Below are 19,590 nucleotides of genomic sequence, written 5' to 3'. Positions count from 1 at the left end.
TATGCAAACATTACTAAAATCCATATGAACTTATATTACTAGGAGGTTTTCACCAGGAATTCTTCTTCGCATATAAAGTTTGTTATAAGCCCAGTTATCAGCATTCATTCTATCCATTCTAGTAACAAACTTACAAATTTATTTATGAATAGACTCTTTGCTTCAATATTTAAAGTGTTTGTACACAAAATGAAAACGTGCCAACTGAAAGATTTGAAGAAGAGTTAGTCTTGTTTTCTTGAAGGGAACATACATGATTATACTCTTTTTCCATTATCATGATTTTCACCCAGGCAACATTAATTCAACATCTAAGGAGAGTGTTATATTATTAATTGTTGGTGTTTGTTATTGGCCATTTACATAAAATATTTACTAGATGTGATTTATCTTTATTATCTAGTTAATTGTTTTTACTATAATTATTTATGTTATGAGAGGGTCTATAAATAGTTTACGAAGAAGATGATTTAGCACCTCAATCAATGACGCTTGATGTCTTTTTAGATAGCTCAATTATTTGTAATTAGTTGATGTTCTATTTCTCAAATAAAATATTAAAATAATACAATTACTCTTCTTTTTCATCTTCTCTTCCATTGTCTTTACTCTTTCTTTTATAACAAGTAAAAATTAAAAATACAAGTTGGATGATGGAGCGGTGCAAATAAAATTGTTTCTATTTATCAACTCAAGTTGATTGATAAGGAAAGCAAACGTAATAGTTGTAGTTTACTCGAATGGTATATGACCTTCAGACTTTGACAACATGATCAGGGTGACTTATTAAAAATTAAAAATTAAACATTTACATATACAATTTGTCCTTTATTAGAACGTTTTCATTGTTATTTAAATATTATTTATTAAACCTTCAAATCTTATCAAAAGTTAAAAATATATTTGAAATTTTATATAAATTTAATGGATACTAAAATTTTAATAAAGATTAGTTAGTTTAATTATATATACATATATATAATATTATATTCTCTCAATTGCGGGGATAATCAAAAGTTATGGATCTATTATCCGGGATGATATTGATTTTTAGCAATATTTCCATGAAGATTGAAGAAGACCAACACGTTAACCCTATCTTTTTATTTTTTTTAATTTTTTAATTTTTATATTTACGACCCAATTATGTTTGTCGATTCCAATTTTCCATGGAGAAACGTAGGGATATCCACTCAAATAATTCTGCCATCCATATACCTTTATCATTTCTTATAAAAAAAGTACAAATTATTTATTTATTTATTTATTTATTTTTTGGAAAACAACTCCCTAGCTTTGAAAAATTGCATAAGAAAACTATACGCATGGTTTCCTCCATGCATGTATCAAGAAGTAGTCCATCTCTTTACACACTTGACCCAAATTTCTTTAGCACTCCATGGCAGTTATTAATGCCAGCGACCTCTTCTATGTTTTTTTCTTGTTGATTTTCTTCACTGCCTTTGTTTTCCACTTGTTCATCAAAACCCATCTGAAACCCAATCCTGTACTGAAAGCCCCACCGAGTCCCCAAGCTCTACCCATCATCGGCTCCGTCTTGCCCAAATCCTTACAAACCCAGAAGCTCAATTTTTCAGATCCCCCCAAACCCAAGTGCTTCATTTATAGAGGTTCTCGGTTCGATATGGTACAATATTAAACATATTGTAGTATCACATGATTAATTTGTTAAATGCAAATTATATAAGTTCAATCTAAACATGAACATATTGTAAAATCTTGTATCAAATATTGACTGTTGTCCATTATTAAAAATTGTAAATATATAATTTTTTTTTTTTTAAGGAAAAACTTCAGTGTTAAATTATTATGGTTTTTCCTTTCCCAAAAAAATAAAAAATTATTATGTATTTTAAATATTATCCTAGTTATATTATCTTCTTCTTTGCTCTGTTTTCTATCTGTTCGGTCATATCTAGCTAACGGAAGCAAATAATTTATATTTCACAAACAATCTAAAATTTGTGGTACCAATTCAATTTAATAATGCGTGCACGTTTTCAAAACAAATAAAGCTAAATTCGTATTATTGCAAGAGGCCTAATTACTCATATTCCGATTTTGCCCTTATATAAACATTTCACATTCTACCCATATTTGCAGCACAAGAGGCATTTTAGATTCTGTTCAGCTCTATTCACCCAAAAAAAAAAAAAAAAAAAAAAAGATTCTGTTCAGCTCTTGAATGAAATATCTCTGTCTTTAGTCTCTTGTAGAAACACAGGCTAGCTCATTGTCTTTTTTACCCATTATGGTTTATTACCAAGAGTTACCTTTTCCTTTTACTATTATGGCTTATCTCCATCATAGCTTTCAAACCTCTATGGACCTCTAATATAACATCACGTGGGATCAAAACCTTATGTGACTGCTTCCTCACCTAAAATAGCCAAAGAATGTCTCAAAACCCATGAAAATTCGTTCTTACTCAATTTGAGAAACAAACACTGGTAACTACTAAATATTTTTGGTGGCGCTATTTTAACAGTAACAGAATCAGAAAGAAATTAGCAATTGAGTTAAAATTTTTTGCAGAACATACGTTTGGGTGCAGGAACTGACACATACAGTACAAATGGGCATTAGCAGAGCTAGCTGATACCATTTTTGGACAGAAGAGATTAGTAGAATTATCAGACATAGCAAATATTCTTTATATATCTTCAAGCCTAGGTTTAGTCTTGGCTTAGGTTTGACCCTGCTAGCCCATTGATCAGGAGGGAATTAACAGAGAACAGTACTATCAAAAATTACTATGCCCATTGATCAGGAAAGAATTAACAGAGAACAGTACTATAAAAAATTACTATACTCCACGAAAAAAAAAAGAAAAAAAGAAAAAAAAAAAAAACCACTGGAATATAGACCAGAGAGGTTTATTACAATGGAGGAAGAGAGTACAAGGAGAGAATTGAATGTTAGGGGACAGCGTTTCAAATTTCTTGCCATTTGAGGGTGGGAAGAATAGGCTGTGTCCTAGAGCTTCAATTGCATTGCAGATTGTTGAGACAACCTTGGGCTGTGCTATGATATAGTACTTTGAATGAAAGGGACCTGGGGCTATTCTCATTCTTCCCATGTCTCATACTTGTCTTTAGGTTTTTATCCATTTCCGTCATTCTGATTAGTGATTATCTGCAGTACTAAATTATATATCAGCAGAGAAGTCTATATATCTCTGAAAAAGCTCCTGATAGCTCTCATCAAGCAAAGCAAATGAGTTCATCTCTGTTTTCAAACATTCTCATAATATATTCACAAGGGTTAAATTATCCATACGTATGACAATTTTGTTCTCTTAAAAAAAATAAAAAAAATGACAATTTCGTTCTTGTAGAGTGCTGGATAAAAAGATACAATTGCCACTAGAGAAAATTTCCCTTCCAAGGGGAATTTATGTCAAACTTTATTTAACTATTATTTTCTTTTCTAAACTTCTACTCAAGAAAATGAATTACTTTTTAAACCAGTATTTTAAAGTCTCAAAAATAAAAAAATAAAAAAATAAAAAACCTCTCTTTTAAAATTCTCCTGCTTAAAATTTAGTTAATTTCTTCAAAAGAAAAAAAAATATATATATATATATATATATATTTAATTTCCAATGTGGAACCGGTTTTACAGTTAGTTGGGCCTACCGTCTCCTGGTGTTCCCCTCCCTCTTGAAACATTTCCAGAAACTCGAGTCTTATTTCCTCTTCGTCTTTCGGTGGAGCTTCCTCTCTAGGTTCTTCTTGCAGCCTTATCCTTTTTTTTATTCTTATTTTTTAATAAGAAGTGTATATATATATATATATATTTATCATTGTTGATGAATATCACTAATGAAATTTATATTTATGTGTAAGTTATTAACTAAAATTTTAAACTGATTTAAATATAATCAATTACTAATATACATCTAAACAAAAATTTATATCAGTATTGATAAATAGTTATATTTAAATTTAATATTAAAAAAAATTGCGGGTTTTTATGCAATTATAGGACAGTGAGCTAATATGATTTGGTTCTGCAAGAATTTGGATTTGAAAGGACATGAAAGAAGAGTTGAGGACGTCTCGAGAAATGAGAATGGCTAATCTAATACGTGTTTTTTACAATATTATGATATTATCGTCATAAGGATTTAGGTCTAACTATAAATCCATATCCATATATAGTAATGGATGATTAATAACCATATATATATATATATATACATGTATATGAGTTTGTACAAAAACACTCTATCAGGGCTTTGAATTTTGATCAACATTATTATCATTACATGAAAAAGAAAAATCACTATCAGTACGGATTTTTACAACAAATGTATATTAATCAGAACGTATAACCTGTTGTGGTTCTCTGACCACTTTAGAGAAGAAATATGAGAAGAAAATAAAAGAATTCTATTAATCTCTTAAAAATAGAATACAAAAATAAAAACTTCTCTCATGGAGGATTCTCTCGTGGAACCTCTCTCTGCACTCTCCAATTCTCTCTGGAATTGCTCACTCTTCTCTCCAGTTCTCTCTGGAACTTAAACAACTCTCTCTCTTGGAGTTTTCTCTCAATTCTCCTCACTTGGGAGGATTGCGATTGCTCTCTTGGCTTGATTTTCATGCAAAGGTAAGGAGCCTATTTATAGGCTTACAAGGCCACACTTTTCAACATCTTAGCCCACAATTGTTGATCGGTGCAGCAATGGTGTCAACAATGGTGGCTGTCAACAATGGTGGCTGTGGTTGGTGAGGTTGGTGCGGCTGGACTTCACAATTCTCCCCCTCCAGCCGCATTTAAAACTGATGGTCATCTGCCATCTATTCCAGCTATGTCTCTGCATAGCTTCAGCTTCTCTTGAGCAACAACTTTTGTTAGCATATCTGCTGGATTCTCTTTTGTGTGGATCTTTATCAGTTTCAGCAACTGTTGATCTATTACTTCGCGTATCCAATGATAGCGGATGTCAATGTGCTTTGTACGGGAATGATACATTGAGTTTTTGCTCAAATCCATGGCACTTTGGTTATCACAATGTATCTTGTAGTCTTCTTGCTTGATGCCCAATTCTGTGGAAAAACGCTTTAACCACAACATTTCCTTACCCGCTTCCGCTGCGGCAATGTACTCTGCTTCAGTAGTGGATAAAGCAACACACTTCTGCAATCTTGACTGCCATGACACAGCTCCCCCTGCAAAAGTGTAGAGATAACCTGATGTAGACTTTCTATTATCAGGGTCTCCGGCCATATCTGCATCTGTATAGCCTTCTAAGATTGGATCACCTCCCCCGTAGCACAAGCACAGCTTCGATGTACCTTTAAGATACCTGAGAATCCATTTGACTGCTTCCCAGTGTTTCTTTCCAGGATTTGAAAGAAATCTGCTCACAACACCTACTGCATGAGCAATGTCTGGTCTGGTACACACCATTGCATACATCAGACTTCCTACCGCTGAAGAATATGGTACTGAAGCCATCTCCTCTACCTCTTCTTTGGATGAGGGGCACAATCTCTTACTCAACTTAAAATGATTTGCAAGTGGAATGCTGACCGGTTTGGCTTTATCCATGTTGAATCTCTTTATCACCCGTTCAACATACTTCTCTTGAGATAGCCATAACCTTCTATTCTTCCTGTCTCGGATTATTTGCATTCCCAAAATTTGTTGATCTGGTCCTAAGTCTTTCATATCAAAAGACTTAGACAATTCTTTCTTCAGCTGACTAATCTTCATTGCATCTTGTCCAACGATCAACATGTCGTCCACATATAGCAAAAGTGCAATGAAGTTTCCACCTGAAAATTTTTTAATATAAACACACTGGTCTGCTGCAGTCCTTTTATAGCCTTGACTCACCATCAACGAGTCAAACTTCTTATACCATTGTCTTGGTGCTTGCTTGAGGCCATACAAGCTCTTCTTTAGCTTGCATACGAGGTTTTCTTTCCCTGAAACCTCAAATCCTTCTGGCTGCTCCATGTAGATTTCTTCATGTAAATCACCGTGAAGAAATGCTGTCTTCACATCCATCTGCTCAAGCTCTAGGTTTAGACTTGCTACTAAACCAAAAATGGCTCGAATTGAAGTCATTTTTACCACTGGTGAAAAAATCTCATCAAAGTCAATTCCTTTCTTCTGAAGAAATCCTTTGACCACCAATCGAGCTTTGTGTTTCACCACCTTTCCGCTGCCATCTTTCTTGAGCTTGAACACCCATTTATTCTTTAGTGCCTTCTTTCCTGTTGGAAGCTTAACCAACTCATAAGTATGATTTTTCTGCAAGGATTCCATCTCATCTTGCATTGCTTGCAGCCACTTTTCCTTCTCTTGATGAGAAACAGCTTCCTGGAAACTCTCTGGCTCCCCCTCTTCAGTAAGCAGAATATACTCAGATTCTGGAAATCTCTTTGATGGAATTCGGCCTCGCTCAGATCTCCGAACTTGCAAACTACTGGTTTCAGGAGGTGTACCATCATCTGATCGCTGTGATGGCCCTGCAGCTGCTTGAGAGGATTGAGTCTCCCCCTGCTCATTATCCCCTTCTTCCTCCTGGTCTGCTTCTGGTATATCTTCATGCACCTCATTATCCTCTGTGGCTATTTGTGCTGGTGCTGGATTAGGACAAAAATTCTCGGCACTAGAACTACAATTAGGAGACATTCTGGGCTTTGCAATGTCTTCCATTTTCTGGTTTTCATGGAATACTACATCCCTGCTTCTAATAACCTTCTTGGTTTTCGGGTCCCAAAACCTGTATCCGAATTCTTCGTCTCCATATCCTATAAAGATGCATGGAGTAGATCTTGCATCGAGCTTCTGTCTGAGCTCCTTGGATACATGTACATAAGCTATACAACCAAACACTCTTAAATGAGAGTAGGAGGGAATCTTACCCGACCACACTTTCTCCGGAATTTCAAAATTCAACGGTACTGACGGAGATCTGTTGATTAAATAGCAGGCGGCACGAACAGCTTCTCCCCAGAATGGCTTTGGCAGCTTAGCCATACTGATCATACTTCTGACCTTTTCCATAATGGTTCGGTTCATTCTTTCGGTTATTCCATTATGTTGTGGGGTGCGAGGGACCGTCTTCTCATGTCGAATGCCGTGTCTTCTGCAGTAGGCATCGAACTCCTTGGAAGTATACTCGCCTCCATTATCTGAGCGGAGACATTTCAGCTTCTTTCCTGTTTCACGCTCTATCATGGTATGAAACAGTTTGAAGTAATCCAGTACCTGATCCTTTGTCTTCAAGAAATATACCCACACCTTCCGTGAAGCATCATCAATGAAGGTCAGGTAATACTTGTTGCCACCTAATGATTCCACCTCCATGGGACCACAAACATCAGAGTGCACCAGACTAAGCAACTCTGATTTTCTCGATGCAGAGGAACTGAAAGAGACTCTATGTTGCTTACCAAACAAGCAGTGATTACAAGGATCTAGCACAGCATCCTTGCAAACAGTGATAAGCTTCTTTCTTGCCAAAGTGGACAATCCTTTTTCACTCATGTGACCGAGTCTCTGGTGCCACAGATTTTGAGACGCCTCTCCTTCTGCAATATTGAGGCTATCTGCACATATCTTCACATGAGTCTTGTACAACGTTCCACAAATATGTCCTCGGGCGACAACTATGGCACCTTTCGTCATTTTCCATGTGCCTTTACTGAAGTAGTTGTCATAGCCTTGCTTGTCTAAGGCTGCTCCCGAAAGTAGATTAAGCCGAAGGTCTGGAACATGACGGACATCCTTCAAAGTGATTGTACAACCAACATTCGTTTTTATCTGAATATCACCAGTTCCCATAATCTTTGCGAAACTGGAATTTCCCATCTTTACTGTACCAAAGTCTCCTGCTTTGTACGTTTTAAAGAAATCTCTGTGTGGAGTGACATGGTAGGATGCTGCAGTATCGACTACCCACTCAACATCTTGGGTTGATATATGAAGGCATGTCTCTTCTTCGGTGGAGCAGAGCGCCACTTCTCCTGTACAAGTGACTAGTGTCTCTCCATCCTTCTTCGGCTGATTACCTTGGAGTCTCTGCTCTCTCAACAACTTTCTGCAGTTCTTCTTCATGTGACCCTCCAGGCCACAATGATAGCACTTATACGATGATTTTCTGCCGTCTGTAGATCTGCCTCTGCTCTTGCTCCTGCCTCTCCCCCTATCTCGACCACCTCTTTGCTGTCTTCCTCTCTCTGTGACGAGGGCATGTGACTGATCCATGCCAATGTCCTTTCTCCTGGCCTCTTCATTAAATAGGGCATCCTTAACCATAGACAGAGTAAGTTTGCCATTCGGGGCCGAATTGCTGAGAGAGACTACCAATGTCTCCCAACTGTCTGGAAGAGAGCTTAGAAGTAGGAGGGCCTGATCCTCATCCCCTAGTTGGTAATCCACAGCAGATAGTTGATTTACCAAGCTCTGGAACTCACTGGTATGCTCGGCTACAGAAGTTCCACTCTGTAATGTTAGATGTACCAATCGCTTAAGCAACAGGGCTTTGTTCCGAGCAGTCTTGGCCTGGTACATGTCCTCCAATTTTGTCCAGAGGGCATATGCATCCGTTTCCTTCGCTACATGATGGAAGACACTGTGGTCGATCCATTGCCTGATCTGACCGATCGTTTTCTTGTTTAATTTCTTCCATTCTGCTACTTTGCTGGGATCGGGGTTTTCGCCTTTAGCTTCTATAGGATCAAACAGATCCTTACAATTGAGGAGATCTTCCATCCGAGGTCTCCAAAGTGTATAATTTGTGGCAGTGAGCTTAACCATAGCTCCCGAAGATGATTCTTCCATTGACATTATGGCTTGACCAAAATTGGAGCTGAATTTGGCAAAACGGAGTTAACCGTTGCGTCCGGAACGGCCGAAAATGGTGGACTTGACTCTTCCGGGGTCAAAATATAATTACCAGGAATTTTGGGGCAAAATTGTAATTTCACAAAATTTCTGGGTCAACCTGCAAATACAGAAACTTCAGGGGTCAATCTGTAATTTCCAATAGTTCAGGGGCTGAACCGTAATTTCAGAAAACTACAGGGGTCACTCTGTAATTTCCAATAATTCAGGGGCTGTTCTGTAATTTCTGAAAATATTGCTGACGTGGCAGATGGTGCTGACGTGGCACCACGTGGCAGATGACGTGGCAGGGGTTCGCTGACGTGGCTGCTGACGTGGTCGTCTTCAACCTCCAGACGGCGCGTGCGGCGCGTGGGCGCGTGAACAGTTGCAGAAAAATTTCAGTCGGCGCGTGCGGGCGCGTGGGACGTCCGTTTTCTCTCCGGCGAACTTCGTTGTTCTCCTCTCGTCGGGTACTTTCACCTGGGATTGTCAAATTAATTATTTGAGCAACTTTCCGAAACAACAACTTGAAGAACAGTGGCTCTGTTTCTTCAAATTTTGAACCCAAGCTCTCAACCTGGAGCTCTGATACCACTTGTTGTGGTTCTCTGACCACTTTAGAGAAGAAATATGAGAAGAAAATAAAAGAATTCTATTAATCTCTTAAAAATAGAATACAAAAATAAAAACTTCTCTCATGGAGGATTCTCTCGTGGAACCTCTCTCTGCACTCTCCAATTCTCTCTGGAATTGCTCACTCTTCTCTCCAGTTCTCTCTGGAACTTAAACAACTCTCTCTCTTGGAGTTTTCTCTCAATTCTCCTCACTTGGGAGGATTGAGATTGCTCTCTTGGCTTGGTTTTCATGCAAAGGTAAGGAGCCTATTTATAGGCTTACAAGGCCACACTTTTCAACATCTTAGCCCACAATTGTTGATCGGTGCAGCAATGGTGTCAACAATGGTGGCTGTCAACAATGGTGGCTGTGGTTGGTGAGGTTGGTGCGGCTGTGGTTGGTGAGGTTGGTGCGGCTGGACTTCACATAACCATTGGACAGAAAGAAACAAAGGAATCAAGACGAAGATGAGGTATGAGATAAGATCCCCATTTTATTATAAAAGCATATTATGCATTTGGCATATCCAGGGAGCTGTTTCGATTTCATGGACCACTTCAGAGGACCACTTCCTTCATCATGCATGACTCCATGAAAGAGCAGCAATGGATTGCCTGGTTTTTGACCTTATTAATGTCTTTCCCAATAATGCTTGTAATAATAATTTTAATTTGCAATACAAATACTAATTAATATCAACAAAAATTAATGACGCTCGTGCTCATAGTCGTTTTCATCACAATCAGCACAGAGATGTATATTGTATTTTAACAATTGAGATAAGTTCAAATACTTTTTAATGTGACATATTGACAATATATATGTACTATGTATATAAAAACGAGGAAGAAAAATACCAAAATCCAAACCAATAAAATCAACATGGTGATTCCAATTGGACAGTACACCTAAGAGTCTCTTTTTATATTTAATAGAATAAAGGCAAATCAAGTTTCAAAATCATTTTATTATGAAAACATGCTTACATATGATTTGTCTCCACTAGAGAAGAAATGGCGAGAAATATGATGGGAGATAATGTAGAAAACACCAAATTATTATTTGACATCTTCAATTAATAATATAGATTCTTCCCAAACAACATATATGCCAAATTATTTATTTATTTATTTATTCTCAATTTATGAATTTCATTTTATTGGCCAAAAAAAAAAAATTTGTATATAATTTTGAGAATATATATATATATATATATATATTTAAAAAAAGGTTATTAATAAGTGTCCATTTTAGAAACTTTATTAATAAGTATCCATTTTACAAACAGAGTTTTCCAACATTCTTCGGCAACAGTAATGGCTGATTTCCAAGACAACTTTTTTCTTCTACTTGTAGGGCTAGCCTCCATGTTCTTGATCAGAACCATAATCTCCAAAACTAGAAATAAACCTCGTCTTCCTCCAAGCCCACGAGCCCTACCAATCATCGGACACCTCCACCTCCTCACCAAAATCCCTCACCAAGCTCTTCACAAGCTCTCAAACCGCTATGGACCTCTAATCTACCTCCTTTTCGGCTCCAAACCTTGTGTCATTGTTTCCTCACCAGAAATAGCCAAAGAATGCCTTAAAACCAACGAAAAATGTTTCTTGAACAGACCCAAAATGGCAAATATAGACTATCTCACTTATGGCTCCGCAGATTTTACCATGGCACCTTATGGACCTTACTGGAAGTTCATGAAGAAGCTCTGCATGTCTGAACTTCTCGGGGTTCGAACACTGGATCTGCATATTCCAGTTAGACGAGAAGAGATTAAGAGGTTTCTAAAATCCACGTTGAGAAAAGCTGAAAAGGGTGAGGAAATGGAGGTTGGAGCAGAGGTTATAAGGTTGACAAACAACATAATCTCGAGGATGGCGCTGAAACGGAGGTGCTCTGAGGATGAAGATGAAGCTCACAAGGTGAGGAAGCTGATTGAAGAGATGTGTGAACTCGCTGGTAGATTTAATGCTTCGGATATGTTCTGGTTCTGTAAGAATTTAGACTTGCAGGGATATGGGAAAAGACTCAAGGATGTACGAGATGGGTATGACAGAATGATGGAGAAGATTATGAATGAACACGAAGAAACCAGGAAGAAGAAGAGGAGTCAAAGCGATGAAGATGGAGTGAAAGATTTACTTGATATTCTGCTTGACATCTATGAGGATGAAAACTCAGAGATCAAACTGACCAGAGAAAATATAAAGGCATTCATAATGGTAAAAACAGAGCCATTTCACATTTGCAATATACGATAAATAGATTGTGTAAAATATTAATATGTCCATGTATTTAAAAATTTGTTTGTGGTGCAGAACATGTTTGGAGCAGGGACTGATACATCCGCTGTTACAATAGAATGGGCATTATCTGAGCTAATCAACCATCCAAACGTGGTTGAAAAAGCAAGGAAAGAAATTGACTCTGTAGTGGGACAGAGCAGAATAGTAGAAGAATCGGACATTGACAACCTTCCTTATCTCCAAGCCATAGTCAAAGAAACGCTTAGGCTTCACCCAACTGGGCCTTTGATAGTGAGGGAGGCAATAGAAGACTGTAACATCAATGGGTACCATATTCCTGCAAAGACCCAGATCTTTGTTAATGTATGGGCTTTGGGTCGGGACCCGAATCACTGGGAAAACCCGCTGGAGTTCTTGCCTGAGAGGTTTACAGGAAAGAAGAGGCAGTTGGATGTAAGGGGCCAGCATTTTGAGTATTTGCCATTCGGGAGTGGAAGAAGAAGCTGTCCTGGAGCTTCCTTGGCTATGGAGGTTGTTCAGACAACACTGGGTGCTATGATTCAGTGCTTTGATTGGAAGGTTGGAGAAGATGCCAATGGGAAAGTGGACATGGAAGAGGGACCTGGAATATCACTCCCCAGGGCTCATCCTCTGGTTTGTGTCCCTGTTTCCAGGCTCAGCTCATCTGCGTTTACCTGATCTTGAATAGTATTGGGCTTGGTATGGAAAGCCCAATGAAGTTATTAGGCGTGTGAACGTTTTATTCTGGTTTTTCTTTTTTCTTTTTTTAGTTCAAATGTTTTATTTTTAATTCTGTGAATAGGTTGAATTCTATTAAGTATTAGCAACTTGTCCTTACCCAGTAACAAAAAAGAAAAAAAAGTATTAGAAACTAGTAAAGTCTTCTTGCTGTAATATATTTATAATTATATTATAAATATCTTGTAATATTTACTTATTTTATTGAACATAATAGAAGTTAAAAGAGCTCAGTGAATGATGATAAAAAAAAAAAAAAAAAGCTTTCTGAAATGAAAATTAATTTATCAAATCAAAGGAAGATGAAAAAAACAAAAAATACTAGTGCTCCTTGAGGAAATTTCCCTTTCCTCACTAATTTATGTGACATTCTTTAGCTATTGTTTTCATTTATTTTCAAGCCTATTAAAACAAACAAACAAAACAAACTTCTAGTTTAAAATTCCCCTAAAAATTTAGTTAATTTCCAATGCGACACCCATTTTATGGTACTGACATTGTATACCAGATCAGCCACAATAAGACAAAAACAAAACAAATGTAAATGCAGGCTTTATCCAATGGCGACAAACAAGTTAGGGTGAAGAATTACCTTAAAAATAAGACTTAGTCCAGGGCAACCACTACGGCCGGCTAATGGGGCTACCTCCATGTCCAAGAGCAGAGATACACAAATATAATAGCAACATTAGCGTCTAGGCATTACCAAAAATAAACATTAGCATCTAGGTGGGTTAAATTATAAGAAAACCAGCCATTTTTAAAGTATTTAATTAGTCATATTGACTAATTCTCAATAACCCCATGTAAATATCCTCTTCAAAACATCCAATTTTCCCCTTCGGAACTTCACCCTCTTGCTATTTTGGTATTAACTATTACACACACACAACCAAAAAAAAAAAAAAAAAAAAAAAAAAAAGAAAAAAGAAGAAAAAAAAAAAAAAAAGAAAGAAGAAAACTTGGTGCTTCTTTAATAAGAGAAAAGCACCTCTTTAATTAAACATTGATCTTCCTTATCAAAGAAACTCATCCATGGCAGATTGGCACAGCTACATCATAGTTTTCCTTGTTTGGCTAATTTCCACAATCCTCTTCCGATCCATATTCACCAAAACCAAGACCAAGCTTCGTCTTCCACCAAGCCCACTTTCACTTCCAATCATTGGTCATCTTCACCTTCTAGCTCCATTACCACACCAAGCTCTTTACAAGCTATCAATCCGCTACGGACCCATAATTCATCTCTCCCTCGGCTCAAATCCTTGTGTTGTTGCTTCTTCCCCTGAGGTTGCCAAAGAGTTCCTCAAAACCCATGAAACTTCTTTCTCTAACCGCCCTAAAGGAATTGCCGTTGACTACCTTACCTATGGCTCTGCTGATTTCTCTTTTGCACCATATGGACCCTACTGGAAGTTCATGAAGAAGCTCTGCATGTCTGAGCTTCTTGGTGGAAGAACACTCGAGCAGCTTCTTCCTGTTAGACGCGAAGAGATTAAGATGTTTTTGGAATTGATGTTGAAGAAAGCTGATGCAAATGAAGCTGTTGATGTTGGTGGAGAGCTCACGAGGGTCACTAACAATGTGATTTCGAGAATGGTCATGAGCCAGAGGTGTTCTGAGAATGAGAACGAAGCTGACCAAGTCAGGAAATTGGTGAAAGAAACAGCAGAGCTTACTGGGAAGTTTAATCTGTCGGATTACATAGGTTTCTGTAAAAATATTGATTTGCAAGGATTTAGGAAAAGGCTAAAGGAAGTCCGTGAGAATTTTGACACTATGATGGAGTGGATTATAAAAGAGCATGAACAGGCGAGGAAGAAGGAGAAGAAAATTAATGGGGGAGGTGATGATCATGGAGTGAAGGATTTACTTGATATTCTGCTTGATATAGCAGAAGATGAGAGATCTGAGATTAGATTGACAAGAGAAAACATCAAGGCATTTATCCTGGTAAATAAGCATCATTCTTCTTTATCTATCTTGCTATATAATATCAATTAACATGTAATTTGAGCATAAATTGTTTTGCAACATTGTATTACTAGTAGGCTAGCTAGTTTGTGAAGCCCTGTTAATGTCCTGTTTCATGGACATTTGCAGAAGAATACAGAGAAACCATGTTTATATACTTAACAAGGAAGTGATTTTTCTGATATTTGCAGGATATATTTGCTGCTGGAACAGATACATCTGCTATTACTATTGAATGGGCATTAGCGGAGCTAATAAACCACCCAAACCTTGCAAACAAAGCAAGAAAAGAGATTGATTCAGTAATTGGAAAAACCAGACTATTACAGGAGTCAGACATTGTCAATCTTCCTTACCTCCAAGCCACAGTGAAAGAGACACTGAGGCTTCACCCAACTGGTCCTATGATTGTTAGAGAGTCATCTGAAAGCAGCAAAATCTGCGGGTATGACATTCCAGAGAAAACCCAATTGCTTGTGAACGTGTGGGCTATTGGAAGGGACCCAAGTCACTGGGAAAACCCGCTTGAGTTCAAACCAGAGAGGTTTCTGAGCCAAGAAGGCAGTGGAAAAAGCCAGTTAGATGTTAGGGGACAGCATTTTCATCTTTTGCCATTTGGGAGTGGACGAAGAGGATGTCCTGGTACCTCACTTGCTCTGCAAATCGTTCAGACGACACTTGGGGCTATGATTCAGTGCTTTGAATGGAAGGTTGGTGGTGGAGATGGTAGTGTTGACATGGAAGAAGGACCTGGTTTAACACTCCCGAGGGCTAAGCCTTTAATTTGTGTACCAGTTGCTAGGCTGAGTCCATTTCCATCAATGTGATAGAAAAGCTAAAAAATGAAAGCATACATATTGAGTTTAGAATATGGGTTTTGCAAGTAATCTATGTTGAAGATTGAAAATTGTAAGTTGGGTGTGCCTTTTGATTATAGTGTTATTACGATCTATTGCAATTTATAATAACTCTGCCAAATAGAATACGTTTGAAATTGAGCAATTTATAGTTGAGAGTTCTAGTATATAGATATTTAAGAAAAGGTATTGGAGGTGTCAATGGTCAAATCCAGCTTTTGTAATCAACACCAGGTTTTCTAATTCTGCCCTAACACTACTTTTCTGCCTCCTCCAATTCCTCTTCTTGCTTTTCAGCGGTGGCTCCTAATTCATTCAACCTGGCTTCTAATTACAAATATCCTTGAAGCCATTCAATAGTTCAACTATTGAATTCACACAACTCTCACCGTTGTAAAACAAAAAACCACAATCAGAAAAGAAAGATATATATATATATATATATATGGAGTACAAAAAAAATAATTATGAATAAAGAGACATGAAAATGCTCACCAAGTCAGCTGACTTTCTGTAGTACAATCGATTGAAACTCTAAATAAAGCTCCTCATCAGACACCCCCTTAACGACAACAATAAAAACAAAATCACCAAGAATGAATTAAAAAAAAAAAAGGGTTTCAGAATGCAAAATAATCAAGATAAAACGGTTAAAAAAAATAAAAAATGGAAACAATGATATACACGGCATTGCTCAAACAACCCCATAGTATCGAAGATTGGGCACAGATTACAGAGATCCAAAAAGGATAGAGATCACATACAAGGGCCTTGCTAATGTTGCTAAACTCCGAAGGTCCCCGCAAAACCAAGATGATTGATTTATGGATTTAGATGAGAGGAAAAAGCAGAGTCAGAAGCACATTATGTGAGTAAAAACTGTTAGAGTTAGTGACTCGAATTCTTGTTGACCCGACCCGAAAAGCTCGCGGTGCGACCTATTTGGTGAAACTAAATTTTGGAGAAAAATTTGGGGCTTTGTGGTGGAAGCGGAGGTCTCGAGCCGATAGGCCCGAGACCGTAGCCCATCACTGAGCCCGACGGGGGTGCGGGGGCAGCGCCCCCGCGGTATGGACCTGTTCAATTTTAGGGTTTCTTATGTACTATATATTTTTGGTTTTCGGCTGAAATTAGAGTTTAGAAGGTATCGCGCAGTCAGGCTCACCTTTTGTACCAATCTTTCGATATTGGATTTGCTTCTCCCTGCCCGTGGTTTTTCCCTTCAAGGGTTTCCACGTTAATTGTGTGTTTGTTCTTCCCTTTCTTTGTTTCCGTTGCTATTTGTTTTTCCTCCCAATTCCGTATCAAAAACAACTTACAATATCAAAGAAAAATACAAAACATTAAGAGCTTCTATCTAAACCAATTTTATGTGTATATTCTTAATTCTCCACAACGATCAAATAAAAAAGCATAGCAGCCATGGGAATAAGATGCAAGACCATTACAAATAACATGAAAAGTAGACAATGCGCATTGTAAAACCTGGGAAGGTTGTTATGGAAAAGAACATACCCCGATGGTGAGTAAGTCTGTGGTTGGAATGGAGTACAGTGCAATAAATACACAATACCAATATCAAATCTGTTTCTTGGGATCCCCAATATCAGGGAACAAAAAAAGAAAAAAAAGCAATCGACCAAATTGTGATATAAACAGCAATTAATGCCAAAATGTAGCTGCTCACCATAGGACTCTCCGGAGGCAGCTCGGCATTGATTTCCTCTACTTTAATTATGAGGAATAACCTCCAAATGGCCATCGATTTCAATATCATCTTAAACTACTGTCTTATTAAAAAGAGGTTCAAACTTGCAAGGAAAAAAGAAAACAAAACAAAAGTAAAAAAGGGTTAATAAAATTCAATAGAGTGAATAAAATATAAAGAGAGGCAAAAATAAAATTATACAAACATGAACATGCAACTCCTTCGGCACCAGTTGCCAAGTCTTCATAGCTAACTTATCGTAAGAAGATTTTGATTTTCGAAAGTCGGATTATTCAGTATAATCACATATAGCCATCAAAGGATTCATGGTGACCTGCAAAATATATATTTACACACACACACATATAGATATATATATATATATATATATATTGTAACTTATTTGCAATAAATTAGTGTGAATGATTTTTGGTTTTAATGGGCCTTAAATGGCATTATTGGGTTTTAATTGGTTTTTCCGTTTTTGGAGTTTTTGGAATTTGATGGGATTGTTTTTTGTAAGGCAAAAGTAAGAAAATAAAAAAAAATTTGGTTTTTGAATTATCCTCTCTCTCCCTCACGAGTTGACTAGAAAACTAGAGAAAATCAAAGATTTTTGAACATTGCATAGTAGTGTAATAAAGATCAGGTGCACCGAAAGTTCGAAAAAAGTTTTGGTGGTACTGTGTCCAAAGATTTGCAATTCGTTATATCTTGGAAGATTGCTGTCGGAAAACATCTGCACTGGTGGGATGGGAATAGTTGTAAGGACATTGTGGTATCACACAGGCTTCGGATTATTTTTCAACAAGCAGATTAAAGCCAAGTACATACAGATTCTCAATTTATTTTGTTATTTATCTGTATTATTATTTGTCATTTTATTCCACATATATTCATATATTATTCACTTACATATATAAATCAATTTTCATTTTAAATATAGAGCCTTTGAGACCCTGTTGAAAATATTTAACAACAACTACTGAAATTCAAACATCTAATTCAGCAAACCAAAAGCAAATCAATTCACACCCAAAAAAATAAAATTAAATAAATAAAAAAAATAAAATAAAATAAAACGTTTATAAGGTTTCTAATATTACCCCTTTTACAAATAACTTGGCAATCAAATAAACTTCCAGAACAAATAAAAAACTCTAAGGGATTGGACTTTATGAGAGGATAAATCCCATAATGATTCCAAAATAAAATAAAATAAAATAAAATACAGCATCTAAAAGTGTATCACAATATATTCTAACAAAATTTTAATTACAACAATCAAAAATATTAGTGTACCTTACAAACTTTTTTTTTTAATTTTTTTTTACACTTTTTTTGATGACATAGGAATATGAACATTAAACGTGATTAACATGCATATTTATCAAATCAATAATCTTTAAAACATCTAACTCTTTCATTACTTATGCTATCAACTTCCTAGACATTTTAAAAAATGTAGTAATATTCATCAAAGCTAAACACAATATACTAAGAAAAATTAGTAAAATGTCTTCTTGCTAAACATCAATAGTTTCTAAATCGTGTATCGAATACATAATATAAAATTATGCAACTTAGTTATACCATTTTATGATAACTACATGGAAACAAGAATCTTCAATTTTTAAGAAAACAAGATTAATCAATTAGAGGAAAGAAAAAAAAAATTAAAAGAAAGAAGACAAGAAAGGATTATATTTATTAATATCTAGCTAGAATTTTTTGGACTGAAAATATATATAAAAAGAAAATTCTTGTAATAATGGTCATTGAGTATGTATAGCAAAGAAACTGTAATCCAATACATAAACTGAATATGGTCAATAAAATAAAATACCTTCTAAAAATTATTTAGAGAATATTTGACGAACGAATTAATTAAAAATTTTGGGGAAAAGAGAGAAAAACTATTTTTTTCTTTTTTGAGACAGATTATATGTGATAGCTGGATTGAGGAGATTTTTGACAGTGGTTTTTGTCTTTGTATTAGTTGAATTTTCCTGGTTTCACACAATAACAAAATAAATGTTGGAGAGTTTTCGATACTTTTGTATTTAATCACGCACGTTTCCGACATGCATTCTCTAAAAGTGGAGTGTCGACATGTATTAGTTGAATTTAAAGACAGAAGTTAAGTTTTTTCTTTGACAACAACAACAACAACCCAAAAAAAAAAAAAAAAAAGAAAGAAAATGTAGGATTCTTGTCAAAACATCGGTTAAGAGACCTAAGCAAAACTTTGAAGATTATCAACTCCTACAAAAAAACCAATTTAAAAGAATAATAACACACAACATGAAAATTTAATTTGTATAACAAACCTGAAACTTTTCTGGCTCTTCCAGTTACTTCATGAACCTTAAATTCAGTGGTCTAGTGAGCAAATTAGGATCAAATTTTGCGTCACAAAAACTTTATACAGTTCAATAATAAAATCACACTACAAGAAATAAGGGCAACACTTACAAAATTTTTCTCGACACAATGAAAATTGTAACTAAAAGAGTAGCAATAGTTATAATTTTTCCCAATGTCACTTTTGGATGCC

General features: G+C 36.2%; 2 protein-coding genes across 2 annotated transcripts; both read left to right on the top strand.

Moving 5' to 3' along the window:
* The first annotated feature begins 10,742 nt into the window (after positions 1-10,742).
* Positions 10,743-12,698, top strand: LOC107406846 (cytochrome P450 93A3). Its single transcript, XM_016014093.4, has 2 exons — positions 10,743-11,711; positions 11,808-12,698. Exons 1-2 carry the CDS (start codon positions 10,803-10,805, stop codon positions 12,432-12,434), a joined length of 1,536 nt encoding a protein of 511 aa, XP_015869579.2. The 5' UTR covers positions 10,743-10,802; the 3' UTR covers positions 12,435-12,698.
* A 736-nt stretch (positions 12,699-13,434) lies between these two features.
* LOC125419635 (cytochrome P450 93A3-like) lies at positions 13,435-15,650 on the top strand. Its single transcript, XM_048465978.2, has 2 exons — positions 13,435-14,447; positions 14,660-15,650. The coding sequence occupies exons 1-2, from the start codon at positions 13,530-13,532 to the stop codon at positions 15,293-15,295; spliced, it is 1,554 nt and encodes a 517-aa protein (XP_048321935.1). The 5' UTR covers positions 13,435-13,529; the 3' UTR covers positions 15,296-15,650.
* The last annotated feature ends 3,940 nt before the right edge of the window (positions 15,651-19,590 follow it).

This window comes from Ziziphus jujuba, chromosome 11 (assembly GCF_031755915.1).
Source record: "Ziziphus jujuba cultivar Dongzao chromosome 11, ASM3175591v1".
Classification (NCBI taxonomy): Eukaryota; Viridiplantae; Streptophyta; class Magnoliopsida; order Rosales; family Rhamnaceae; genus Ziziphus; species Ziziphus jujuba.
Note: the sequence above shows the minus strand (reverse complement) of the source record. Positions and strands in the feature narration are given on the sequence as shown.

Coding starts and splice junctions, on each gene's coding strand:
- LOC125419635 (XM_048465978.2), top strand. CDS start 13,530: ATGGCAGATTGGCACAGCTACATCATAGTTTTCCTTGTTTGGCTAATT. Junction 14,448..14,659: donor ACATCAAGGCATTTATCCTG/GTAAATAAGCAT, acceptor TGATATTTGCAG/GATATATTTGCTGCTGGAAC.
- LOC107406846 (XM_016014093.4), top strand. CDS start 10,803: ATGGCTGATTTCCAAGACAACTTTTTTCTTCTACTTGTAGGGCTAGCC. Junction 11,712..11,807: donor ATATAAAGGCATTCATAATG/GTAAAAACAGAG, acceptor TTTGTGGTGCAG/AACATGTTTGGAGCAGGGAC.